The sequence below is a fragment of the Hippocampus zosterae genome, unplaced genomic scaffold (assembly GCF_025434085.1).
Source record: "Hippocampus zosterae strain Florida unplaced genomic scaffold, ASM2543408v3 HiC_scaffold_22, whole genome shotgun sequence".
In the NCBI taxonomy this organism is placed as follows: Eukaryota; Metazoa; Chordata; class Actinopteri; order Syngnathiformes; family Syngnathidae; genus Hippocampus; species Hippocampus zosterae.
In genome coordinates, this window is record NW_026262818.1 from 4,124,407 (window position 1) to 4,137,952 (window position 13,546).

General features: G+C 42.5%; 1 protein-coding gene and 1 long non-coding RNA gene across 5 annotated transcripts in view; both read right to left on the reverse strand.

The window, feature by feature from the left end:
- Positions 1 to 13,546, reverse strand: part of LOC127594588 (MBT domain-containing protein 1-like) — a 73,106-nt gene that overhangs the window by 22,598 nt on the left and 36,962 nt on the right. For all 4 annotated transcript variants that reach the window (XM_052056445.1, XM_052056446.1, XM_052056444.1 and 1 more), the window contains 2 exons: positions 12,139 to 12,221; positions 7,894 to 8,128 (listed from right to left, as the gene is read on the reverse strand). In XM_052056445.1, the coding sequence (XP_051912405.1) occupies positions 7,894 to 8,128; positions 12,139 to 12,221 (318 nt within the window). The remainder of the gene's footprint in view (positions 1 to 7,893; positions 8,129 to 12,138; positions 12,222 to 13,546) is intronic.
- LOC127594616 (uncharacterized) lies at positions 7,168 to 7,887 on the reverse strand. Its single transcript, XR_007960851.1, has 2 exons — positions 7,361 to 7,887; positions 7,168 to 7,326 (listed from the first exon to the last, which is right to left on the reverse strand). It is a non-coding gene; the product is annotated as an uncharacterized LOC127594616 (long non-coding RNA).

The window sequence follows — 13,546 nt, forward strand, 5'->3', positions numbered from 1 at the left end:
AAATAATCGATATTAATCGATACATCGATGCGCACGTGCGCGATCCGAGTGCATCGGCTCATTCACTGGGTACGACGCGATTGACGGGTGAAATCGCGATTCATCACGATGCATTGATGGGTATCGGTAGAATCCGATTCAAGCGCCATTTTATTCATGTTAAACGTCACCTATCTGCCCTTTCCTAGGCGCAATGAATGCACCATCATTGCTTTGCGTTTTGTGTTGAATACGGACGGTAGCCGTGCGTCACATACAGTCCAGTACACAACTAGCGAAACATTATGGAAGTTAGCGCAAGGGGAGGCGAGGAAACTACTATATTTAATGCAGCCGCAACATTCAAATCTTATGTTTGGAAATACTACGGCTTCGAAAAGAAAGACGGAAAGCTTGATAAAACCTCCGTAATTTCCAAGGAATGTCGCACTAAGAAGCCATACAACGGCAGAACCACAAATATGCAGACCCACTTAAAACGATGGCACCAGATCACCGACAAGTTTCCCTCCCGCTCCCCCGCTTCCACGCCCAGTTCCTCGTCGGACACCGGAGAAACTCTTGGTAAACCAGGTCAGGATCAGAAAAAAATTGCCTCTTATTTTGGGAGTCCCCTTGCAACTCACTGTGACCGTGCAATGGCTATAACTAAGGTCACTGCTTATTTCATATGCAAAGACCTCCAGCCTTAGCGTGGTGGACAACGAGGGTTTCAGACAGCTCGTGCACGTTTTGGAACCCAGGTATAAAATACCAGACAGGTCTGTGTTCACTTACATATTCCCGATGTGTACAACAAAGTAAGAAGTGAGATTACTGTGTCGCTGAACAGTGCACAAAGAGTTGCACTTACAGTGGATGGGTGGACATCTTGCGCTATAGATTCATATATATATATATATATATATATATATATATATATATATATATATATATATTATATTTCATATAAGACACTCAGTGAGAATAGTCTGTTTGTGTTTACACTATAGCAACAGCTGTGAGTCTCAGGTGCCAAATTGTTCACATTTTCTTTCCACAAACCCCAATTGTGAAAGGGCTTAAATAAGTTGTTTTACAAGTTCTACTGTTTATAAGGAATAAAGTGGTATCCTTTTTGTAATACCATACTGAATTCCATCTTTTTAAAAGCTTTTTTTCTTTGCTTATTTGCATCATGTTTAATTGCACAATATCGCAACAAATTGCATTGTATCGTATCGGATCGCATTGATTTGAACTTAATGTGTATCGCATCGTGACGACGGTGAAACGTATCGCATCGTATCGCCAGAAAATTCCATGTATCGTTTAAGTATCGCATCGAGATGTGTATCGAATCGTCCTCAGTGCTGAGATTCACATCCCTCGCTGGCATACATTTTTCTATTTTTTGTATTCACTATTGGGGATGAAACAATTCTAATTTCGATCTTGTGAGACTAATAAAAGTTATCTGAGGTACTATTAGGTTTCCTGTCATATTGCTGTGTAGTTGTAATTTGTATTATTTTCCCTTAAGACACTCGTTAATTAACCTGTTATTTTCTGTTCAAAGTTGGTTACAACTATAACTATAACATAGTTTCAGTCAAGCCTATGTGACAAGTGTATCATATCACCCAATTTATTATTTAGGTGTTTAACATTGACATGTCCATCATGGGCGCTTCAGCAATTCGCACGGCTTCTGCATCCGTCTCCCCAGCTTCGCTTTGTGACGATACATGTCAGAGGTGTATCTTATGCACTGCCACAGAGATGATCATTAGTTACTTGTGACTTCTACTATGTTGATAAATGCAAAGCCAATCTATGCCAGACCGCCGTAGCTCACACGGGGAATGGGAAATGGGCAGCGCAAAACAGCATGCACCAACCATCCCCTGATGCAATAGGAAGCGAGGAGGTTTGGTGGCTGTGCAACATGGATGCACTATTTTATTTTGTTTTTATAAATAACAATGTACCGTATTTTCCGCACTATAAGGCGCACCAAAAGTCTTCGATTTTCTTAAAAGCTCACGGCGCGCCTTAAAATCCGGTACACCTCGTATGTGGTCATTATGGTAATATGTCGATGGCTCCTTGCTGGAGATATGCTTACAATGTTATAACTTGCTTGCTGTTGGTTCAGTGAACTGTGTCGCTGCTTTATTAAATAGGTTTTTGCTGCAGCTCCGAAAAAAGGAGAGCTGTGGTGTTGTTTTTTTTAAAAGGCACACTTTATTAATGGTTTTCACAGTCTCACCAAATACAGGTAAAGACGTACCTGTCTGTCTCCGTGCCTTCTCTTCTTTCGTTCGACACGAGAGGCGTTCATACATGACCGCCTCTGAAAAATTAACGATTCTTTCAAAGAAACTACGAAAATTGAAAACGGTATTTATAGAGCCCTTTCAAACAGCCATTGCTGCATACAAAGTACTGTACATGAAGCAAATAACATATATACAACAATAAAGTAATAATCAGTCACAAAGTAGGCAAACAGTAAAACTAAGATCAAATTTACTGACATCTGTTGTAGCTACACTCAAAGAAATGCCAAAAGTGTTCTGAAAGGCGCTTATAAATGAAATGTATTATTATTATTATTATAAAATAAATTCTGTCTTGGGGGCTATAGAATTTATTTTGTGATTTTCTGTTTTGATGCATTACTGTATTTTAAATTTTCGTAGTTTCATTGAAGTAATCGTTAATTTACGTTTTTTGGATGCGGTCATGAACACCTCTTGAGTCTAACAGAAGAAGAGAAGGCACGGAGACGGACAAAGACATACCTGTACCTCCATATAGTGGATGCATTGTAGATTGTACCTTATAGTCCAGTGTGTGCAATATATGAAAAAACAAATAAAAAATAGGCTATTCATTGAAGGTGCGCCTCATAATCCAGTGCGTCTTATAGTGCGGAAAATACGGTAGTGTTTATTTCTAGAGGTGGACATTCCATCTGTACTGATGAAGGCATGTTTTGTTGACGACTGATGAATGATGGGAAACCTTTTAACTAATTATGATTAACTGAGAACTGGAAAGGGGTTCTCGTCTGTCAGTGTAATCTCCACTACCTGGGTAAAGTACGGACAGACCTCTCAGTCCATCACTGACGGACACCCATTTTGCAGACGGCTGACAAACACAGCCCACCTCGATCGCATTCACGAGGGGTTCTTCAGAAGTACTACATTGACAATACATGTGAGTGTGAGTGCTCCTGTTTTCAATAGGATCTCTGCAGGGACGGTGATGGCCGGGTGCGATTGGCTAAGGGGGCGTAACCAGATGACATCACTTCACTTTGCAATGACGACACGAATCTACAATCATTGTTTGAGTAATATCTAATTTATGTGTGCATTTACTTTAAGGTTTTCTGTTAAATTTTGCTGAAATTATATTGAAGACCGTCTTGTATTTGTTTGTGGTGAGCAGGGTTGCGTCAAGCCACTAGAGATGGCGAGAGATAGAACACTTGGGGCTTCTTGTACAGTGGGTGGCAGTATGCAACATAGAGCTGTAATTTCACCAATGAACCAAGAAAAAGACCACAATGACAAGCATTTTTTTTAGACACGAGTAGGAGTCTGCTACATGGCTACAATGAGCTGGATTCTGGCTAAGGTAAACCACTTTAAATTTCAAATTTTAACTTTTTGGTATTTTAGGACTAAAACCAGCTGCACACAACCACCAGTGTGCTCCCGTTAGCTGTGCTTTTACAGTTCAATAGATTGGCAAGTATGTGAAATGTATGCGAGTATACAAGTATGTGTGTATTTGTACAGCTCTTTGTGTAAACACCGTAAGATGTAGATACACAGATAGTTGGTGCACACCATTGACCATTTTACTCACATTGGATTTTTCGTCTGTTGGACTCCAACTTCGGTTTTCTTTTTTTTTAGAGGGGCGGAGAATTTTGTAAACAGTTAGACCTTGGTTTTCAATCATAATCCGTTCGAGAGGGCTGTTCGAAAAGCGATTTGTTCAAAATCTGAAATTTTATTAGCCCACGATTAGGGCCTAATACACTATGCAGAAATAACAAAAAACAGTCAGATTTGTGCAAATCACAACAAACACGTCTGCTCACAATGAACGTTATACGAGGAAGTGTCATTTCGTCGTGTAAGGAAGCCAAGAGGAGTCGAGCGGCGTCTTCAAGTTTGCTCGGTTTGGTTGAAAAATGGTTTTTGGTCGTAATTTGAGACGTAAAAATCTCACATTTTCTGGTCAAAATCCGCTCTGTTCGAAAACCTAGACGTTCGAAAACCGAGGTTTGACTGTATTGCCAACCTCCGTTAATTTCATCACATTCATTTATGAAAAGAGTACCGTATTTTCACGACTATTCGACGCATCGTACTAATGGCCGCAGTCTCAGTAATGCGTGACATTTCTGTATTTTACATATACACAGGACGCATCGTACGAATGGCCGCAGTTTTACAGTGGTAAAACATACGCCAGCTTAAACATACGGCATGCATGCGCGCACTCTAACACGTTAGCTTGAAGCATACGGTAGCATGCCAAGACATACAGATAAGATAAAAACACGTTTTTAAAAAGGCAACGAAAGCAGAACTGAGTTTGGGTGTATTTTATTTAGCCATCGTACAATGTTCTCACGTTTTTCGATCAATCATCACCCAGAAATCCATCAAAGTCCTCATCCTCTGTATCAGAAGCAGAGGACTGCACATCTCAGTTGTCATTGAATGCATCACATGCTAGTGTGAGTTGCTACGCATTGCCGAGCGGAAAGAAGGAGTAGCAACAGCAAAGTCAACATTTCTCTCGTGTGAAGCTTTCCCACATTTGAAAGTAAAGAACAGAGCGAAACATGGTGGCAGCGCGTGTGTGTGTAGAAAGAATTGAACAATTGTGCAAGTACCGTAATCCATCAAAAACGCCGCGTTCCCTCTCGTTGTTGCGTATTGTGGCGTAACTCGCCAAGCGCTGCCTCTCACTCTTTGTAAAGTTGTGTTTGCCACCGATCATCCATTGTTCCCATGCCGTTCGCAACTTTACTTTGAACACCCGGTTGATGCCAATGTCCAGCGGTTGGAGTTCTTTAGTCAAGCCTCCGGGAATAACGGCAAGCTCAGAGTTCATTTGCTTGACTTGTTTTTTCACCGCTGCTGTGAGATGGGCACGCATGCCAAAAGCATAACCGGTGGCTTTAAGTTTGAAATGAGCTTCGTAGGCGTGTCTTTTTGTCGAATTTATTTTCAGGGGTTCTTAGAAACCAAAACCGGAGTTGTTTTGCAACAATGCACATTGCCACACTCTATACAAGTGTTGGTACTGGCTTGAGGCGTCCACTTACACGCCCACCCTTCACCATTGGCGGACTAGCTTGCCTGTCCTCTCTCTCTCTCTCTCTCCATATATGTATATATACACGCCCACCCTTCCCTGATTGGCCGAATTCTCTCCCGCATGCCTGGCCACAGTCACTTCCGCCTTTTCTCTATATAAACAGCGTGTCGGCTGTCAGTCAGATTTTGGAACTCAGCGCATATAAAGGACGCTCCGCACCATAAGGCGTCCCGTCCATTTTGGAGAAAATTTAAGACTTTTAATGGCGCCTTATAGTCGTGAAAATACGGTACTGATATATCGGTGAAGGACGACTCATCGTGTTCCGTCTTTGGATCATGCTTTTCTTGTTTAAGCCTCATATTATGTTGAAAAAAAATCACATTGATTATGTTGTGGGTCATTTTGACCCGCACTGTAAAAATCCACACAAAATAGTCAAAAAACAGGTTACACCAGTAACAACTGTGTTTAAGATGATGTAAACATTCAGATAAGAGGCAGACAACAGCTTTTTAATCCCAAAAGTATATTTAAGAACTGTTTAGTTAAAGTTTTTCCATGTCACACTTCTTTTTTTCATTGAACTTTTATGAGATTTTCAGTGTTTTATCTACAAAGTATTGCACTGGCAGTTTTATGTGTGCTGTAAGATTGTCAGCCCTTTGGTGGAGTTGTAATCCAGGATCATTTGTGGCTTCATGTCTTCTCTTGTGCTCAGAGATGCATCTGTGTGCATTGTGCTCATTACAAGAAAAATTTTGTTTTTCTTTGGGCAGTATGAAACAACTGCTGCTTTCTCAGTGAAAACAAATACTGAGGAATGCAGAGGTCTGCCCTGCATCTTCAGAATTTCACTGGGAATTTCTGTCTTATTTCTTCTGACTGTTGCCAACATAGTCAGCTTTCTTTCCTGAACTTCATCTCGAAGGCCGTAATATTGTAAAGTTATGACTTTGCAGTCCTTCACTCATCCTCAGCACCACACACATCATCTGAAGCTTCTCAGATGCTCCTCCAGGTAGCTTTCCAGTATCCATCCATCCATTTTCCGAACCGCTTGATCCTCACTAGGGTCGCGGGGAGGCGCTGGAGCCTATCCCAGCTGTCTTCGAGCAGTAGGCGGGGGACACCCTGAATCGGTTGCCAGCCAATCGCAGGGCACACAGAGACGAACAACCATCCACGCTCACATTCACACCTAGGGACAATTTAGAGCGTTCAATCAGCCTGCCATGCATGTTTTTGGAATGTGGGAGGAAACCGCAGTACCTGGAGAAAACCCACCCAGGCCCAGAGAGAACATGCAAACTCCACACAGGGAGGCCGGAGCTGGAATTGAACCCAATAACATTTTGCGAGCTCCGGCGTTTTGTTTTTAGTGTAATCGGTCACGTGACGGAGAAGCGTGGCTTGACGTGTGCCAAGCGTGACACAGACGGATGTAACAGAGAATCCGAAATTTTTTCAAAATAAAATATCTTTCATATTCCGAAATAAAACGGAATTAAGTCAAGTTTTTTTTGTGTGGCCCGGTACCAAATGCCCTGCGGACCGGTACCAGTCTGCGGACCGGCGGTTCAGGACCCCAGATTTATACTACAACCGATCATTTGGGGCACTGTGTGCCATTTGCATTTTCGTACAGACTTTTTTTGGGGGGGGGGGCAGGGTTGAGGGGTAGCTGAACATTAATGGTGCGTAGCCAGGTTCCCTCGGTGCAATTTTCTCTAATTGGACAGTCACCAGTGTGATGAGCGTGGGAAGTATTTAACGATTAGAATATTTAGCGATCTGGGAGGACACACCCTGATATAGCACGTTAAAAAAACCTTTTCCTTTTTTTTTTAATTGCTCTTAATCTCCTTCGTCTTGACATGGGACAAAGTTTGCAGTGAATCAGATGAAACACTTAAGACAAGGTTGCAAAGGAATGAGCCTGTAAATGTCCAAAAGGGGACCACATTGGTCATTCAAGTCATAACTCACTTCCTGTTCATTTTAGGAAATTACTTCAGCTCTCTACCTGCTCATTTTAGGAAATTACTTCTGCTAACTTTTTTTAATATGTCTCGGGGTGCTACATGTCCCTCCCAATTTTCATAGCTCTTGGTCAAAGCTTTTAGGACAAGACTCCATAGAGGTGCTGCAGAGGCATAACTATAATCATGTATGTAAACTTAAAAATATCACATTTTTCAACAAGCCCAATGTGTATGGAAATATTTGAGAGTTTTTGTGCATAATTAGGCCCTCAAAAATGTGATTCATTAAATGTGTAACAATAATAAGGAAGAAGAATTTCTTCAATTCTGGATGGATGGATGGATGGATGCATGACAGAGTCATTGCAGCAGCAGTTGTTCTAGCCGTAATAATCCATTCTAGTGTCAAATTGTTAACGTGATAAACCATTAAACAAAGGTTTTTAAGTAACAGTGTTTACTGCCATACAAGAATTAGATGAAATCATCTTGCACTAATTATGTCATACACTGTGGAGCAAGACATCAGGTACATTCATGCTTTGGTCTAGTTATAGTGAAATCAGGTTCTTACTCTGGGAGGCTGGGGGTTGAAGTTGATACCCCGTCAGCTGACACCAACCCACAGGATAAAGATCAGGTGATTCGCAGTCTACCCATTGGTCATACTCATCTTCCCAGCCGTCAAAGTGGATCCTTAAGAGCCGATGTACAATTCTTGTCACTGTAGCAACACACACCAGACGTGGCTCCATCAGGTCAACAGCCTCCAGCTTCATGCCTCGTTGGAAACCATGATTGGGAACTTCCTATCAAGGCAGCATGAATAATTACAAAAACAAAAGATTTAACTGTAACACGCATAATCACTTTACACCTGAGACAATTTTCCACTTTGCAACAAAACATGGACAATTCAAATACAACACTGTTGTAAAAAAAAACTATTCTACAGAGTCTTAAGACATGGCCAATACAGTGGACAATAAAATGGTAAACTATGAAAATTGGACATGTGGCTGTGTACATAACTGAACATTCACATTGAAAGTCCTGTTAAATATACTCAGTACAAAGTTGTCACCATCTAAAGCAGTTTTTCTGACATTTTATTGAGCCACATTACATATTTTACATTGGAAAAAAAATAATCTCGTGGCACATCACCAAATAGAGTGCAATGACAAAGTACAGGTATTTACCCTCTTGTGAAAGTCTTAATTTTTTCCATCATTTCCTCATCATGTTTAAGGTCACCAAGCTCGTATAAAGAGACAAAGTTCACCCAACTACACATAAAATTATGTTTTTAAATAGTGATTTATTAATGAAAAATATATTCAAAGCTACCTGGCCCTGTATGGGGAAGAAGCACTTGCCCACACTCTGCAGCAAAAACAGAAATCAAGCTTTTTTTAATAACTGGGAATGAATATTTCACATTTCTGGGGAGATAATTTTACATACGGATTTTTATATAGAGTCCTTTCCATCTAAAATAATCAAAAGCTTTTTACATCACTGGACCAAAAAAACGCGGCACATCTATATTGGTTGGAAGGGAAGATTATTTTTTTGTGTGGCATTGGAATAAATTTTGAAGAGTCTCAAACAATATCAACATGTGTGTATGGGCGTATGAGTCGGACTGGGGGGGGGGCATTTTTATCAATTCCAAGAGGAAAAAACTGGAGCAGTCTGTGCCAGCTTAAACACACTGACAGGATCGAGGATAAAATCAGGTTTGTTGTGCTCATTACAAACCCATTATAGAGGCCATTTGGCTTGACTCATGTGGCGAGTTCTCTTGGTCATTTGATTTAACTTATGTTCATGAATTGTGGAATAAGGGCAGTATTTACCACAAGTGATGATGACAGTGATCGCTTACTTAGCGCGGTTAATAGAGACTGGGACCCTGCCATGATAAGTGAAAAACCACGAAGGAAGGCTGGCTAGCCCCCTAGGATTTTTTGTGTAAGTGTACGTGGGTAGCAGCATGTTTAAAATATGCAAAGAGTAATTATACTTTACGTATTTGAGACAAAGACTACAGCAGTACACATATTTACTTACATCTTTAATTATATAACCTTACACAGTAATGAACATTCATAAGCATTGCCTTCTGTGTGAGGCGAAGAGACTTGTCTTGGTGGCGTAGAGGGCGACTCTCACTTTAGGCTCTGACGGTGAAGCCGCTGTTAGCCTTCAGCCACCTCCTGGCCGGCTATCCCCGCACAGCCGATGTGTTTAAGATAAGACAATAAATCGGTATTGATGAGGAGGAGGCAAAGATAGACGTGCTGCTATTTTCGGTGAAGGACAATCTTTCTCTCTCTCTCTCTCTCTCCGCCTCTTCCGTGCACGTAGCAAACAACAGAAAAGAGTATAGCAGAGAAAGGCAGGCGAACAATCAGAGTCAACAGCGTGACAAGACACTGATCAGAGAGTCAACAGCATGTCGAGACACAAGGGAAGGTGCTGGGTGGGCTGTGAAGATGCGCAGCCAATCAGCTGTGATAAATCAATCCACTTGCGCTGTTAGTGGTCGACGTCGCGCCAGGAAGCAATCATGCGTACAGGGATGTACAAACCCGCCGAGTCACTCGCCATTTTTTACTGAATACAGTGCTTTTGAAAATTAAACGCGATGTACTGAAGCCGCATTAAAATAAGCGTGATATAGTTCAGAGTACCACTCTTTTTTAAGTCAGTGGAGGGGGTGCTGAATTTCAACTGACAGTGAAACCTGAAAGGGTGTGATTGCGAGGAAGAATTAACATGTTTCACAAAATTAAAAAGATAAAATCCTCCCAAAATGTATAACTAATTCCCAAAGGCACTTCCAACCGTACAGATTAACCTTTTGATTTAAAATTTAAATCATTCAGCACTTTAAGTTCACCTTGGCAATGATTTACAACATGCAAATACTTGCAACAAATTCAACTTGAAACTATTCAGTTTATGCCTACTGATGCCAAAAATTCAACATTTTCACCATAAAAATACTGACATCAAATAAACAAAATAAAAATACAATTTTGGGGGGGTTTTGTCTGATAATTTCTACATTTTATGACCAATTTAAAGTGTCAGTGTCCAAAATAGTGCAGCGATATTGGCGTAAATCCTGGATTCTCACCATCAGGCCTCCTGAATGTGGCAGCAATACTGGCCAAAACATAAGGTACAACCTGGATTTTCTGCCCTTGGTGACCCCAGTGGGGTGGCCAGAACCTTAAGTACACCCAGGTTTCTCGCCCCGAGGAGCCCCCAGTGCGGCGGCCGTCTTGGACAGGGACATTAGCTACGCACAGGATTCTTGTCCCTTGGCCACCCCAACTCCCATTGCGTTAGCCATCTTGGACAGGGGCATTAGCTACATTCAGGATTCTCAGCCAAAAAACGATCCGTCACTCTCCTCATGTGTGGCAACGAACTTAGACAGGGTCTTTAGATACACTCCACATTCTGATCCCCAGGACCCCCAAGTGTGGCGGCCAACTGGAACGGGGATTCTTGCCCAAGGACCAGCAAGGTGCGGCCGCCATCTTGGACAGGGACATTAGCAAAACAAAGGATTCTCAGCCTTCGACCCACACGATGCAGCGGACATCTTAGACAGGGACAATACAGATGCCCAAGATTCGCGTCTCCTGTAGAGGTAAGATCGGGCCGGGTCGGGCCTTAAAATGTCAATCAGATTTTCAGGTTCGGGTCGGGTCGGGTCGGGCTTCTCTCTCGCCGACCTTTTTTTTTTTTCCCCCCGAGGCCGTAAATAGTTTTGGCCACATGACCGTGGTTCGCAAAAAAACAGAAGTCGCCTCATCACAACACGTAGTGTACAAAACTCTTGCAATAACAATTCAAAGAACTCCTTCCTATCTCTGTCTATGATCCACCCATCATTATTCTTTTTTGTCTCTCTGCTTCTCTCTCTTATAGTGCTGCGCTAGATTCTTAAGGACGTACTGCTGCGGTGGTTTAGGGACCAATTTTCAACCCGTCAAAATTATGGACGGCCTTAAATTTTCCCCGTCCACTCTTAAAAAAAAAATCTGTCAATGATAGAAAATTGTCGGTTAATGTAACCTCTTCAGAAACAGAAATATAAAAGATGTAAATGTTTTTAAAGTCTTGTTTAACTTAGAGTTGGTTCCAAAAGACAGGCTTTGTTATCAGAAATTACACCTCCTCCTCGCGAGTCCTCACAAATAAAATATGAAATGTCGAGTTTGCTTCGGGCTCGGGCCTGCAAATCAAGCTAAGTGATCGGGCTCGGGCCAGGTCGGGCTTAAATACCCTCGGGCCGGTTCGGGCTAGATTTTTTAGGACCGATCTTAGCTCTAATCTCTTGGTCCCCCACTGGTGCGGTGGCCATCTTGTACATGGATGTTTATTACACCCAGGATTCTTGCCCAGAAAGGCCCTTAACCCTCCACCCCACCAGTGCTCTGGCTATCTTGGACAGTGACCTGAAGTGCAACTGGGATAGTTACCCCAAGCCCCTACCTCTAACCCCCACTCGGTGCAGTGGCCATCTTAGACAGGGACATTAGCTATGCCCAGGATTCTCATCCCTAGGCCACTCTGCTGTGGCGGCAATTTTGGAAAGGGACATAAGCTGCACAGGGGATTTACGCCCGTGGCCTCCCACTTTTTTGACACGCACCTGCATCCACATAATTGATCCAATTCACCTCATTCCAATATCAACATATTCCAAACATTTGTGCAATGTGGGCTTCCATTTCTTTTTTCATTCCAAAAATGTATCGTTTGAATTGTAATTCAATGCTAAGATCTTGCCTACCTTGTTAAAGAGCTTTACAGGAGCAGCTATTGAAGCAGTTTCTCTGAGGTAGTCAAACCATTTAAATGGCAGCTGAGTGTAACCTGCAGCAGAGTTACAACCACAAAAATAATTTACAAAAAGGTACAGTGGGACAAATAAGTATTTAGTCAACCATCAATTGTGCAAGTTCTCCTCCTTGAAAAGATTAGAGAGGCCTGTAATTGTCAACATGGGTAAACCTCAACCATGAGAGACATTCATTCATTCATTCACCTTCCGTACCGCTTGATCCTCACTAGGGTCGTGGGGGGTGCTGGAGCCCATCCCAGCCGTCTCCGGGCAGTAGGCGGGGGACACCCTGAATCGGTTGCCAGCCAATCGCAGGGCACACATAGACGAACAACCATCCACGCTCACACTCACACCTAGGGACAATTTAGAGTGTTCAATCAGCCTGCCATGCATATTTTTGGAATGTGGGAGGAAACCGGAGCACCCGGAGAAAACCCACGCAGGCCCGGGGAGAACATGCAAACTCCACACAGGGAGGCCGGAGCTGGAATCGAACCCGGTACCTCTGCACTGTGAAGCCGACGTGCTAACCACTGGACTACCGGGCCGCCTACCATGAGAGACAGAATGTGTGAAAAAAAACTCATTAAAATTACATTGTTTGATTTTTAAAGAATTTATTTGCAAATCATGGTGGAAAATAAGTATTTGGTCAATACCAAAAGTTAATCTCAATACTTTGTTGTGTACCCTTTGTTGACAATAATGGAGGCCAAACGTATTCTGTAACTCTTCACAGGCTTTTCACACACTGTTGCTGGTATTTTGGCCCATTCCTCCATGCAAATCTCCTCTAGAGCAGTGATGTTTTGGGGCTGTCGTTGGGCAACACGGACGTTCAACTCCCTCCACAGATTTTCTATGGGGTTGAGATCTGGAGACTGGCTAGGCCACTCCAGGACCTTGAAATGATTCTTACACTCCTTTGTTGCCCTGGCTGTGTGTTTGGGATCATTGTCATGCTGAAAGACCCAGCCACGTCTCAGCTTCAATGACCTTGCTGATGGAAGGAGATTTTCACTCAAAATCTCTCGATACATGGCCCCATTCATTATTTCCTTTACACAGATCAGTCGTCCTGGTCCCTTTGCAGAAAAACAGCCCCAAAGCATGATGTTTCCACCCCAATGCTTCACAGTGGGTATGGTGTTCTTCGGATGCAATTCAGTATTCTTTCTCCTCCAAACACGAGAACCTGTGTTTCTACCAAAAAATTATATTTTGGTTTCATCTGACCATAACACATTCTCCCAGTCCTCTTCTAGAGCATCCAAATGCTTTCTGGCGAACCGCAGACGGGCCTGGATGTGTACTGGCTTCAGCAGGGGGACACGTTTGGCAGTGCAGGATTTGA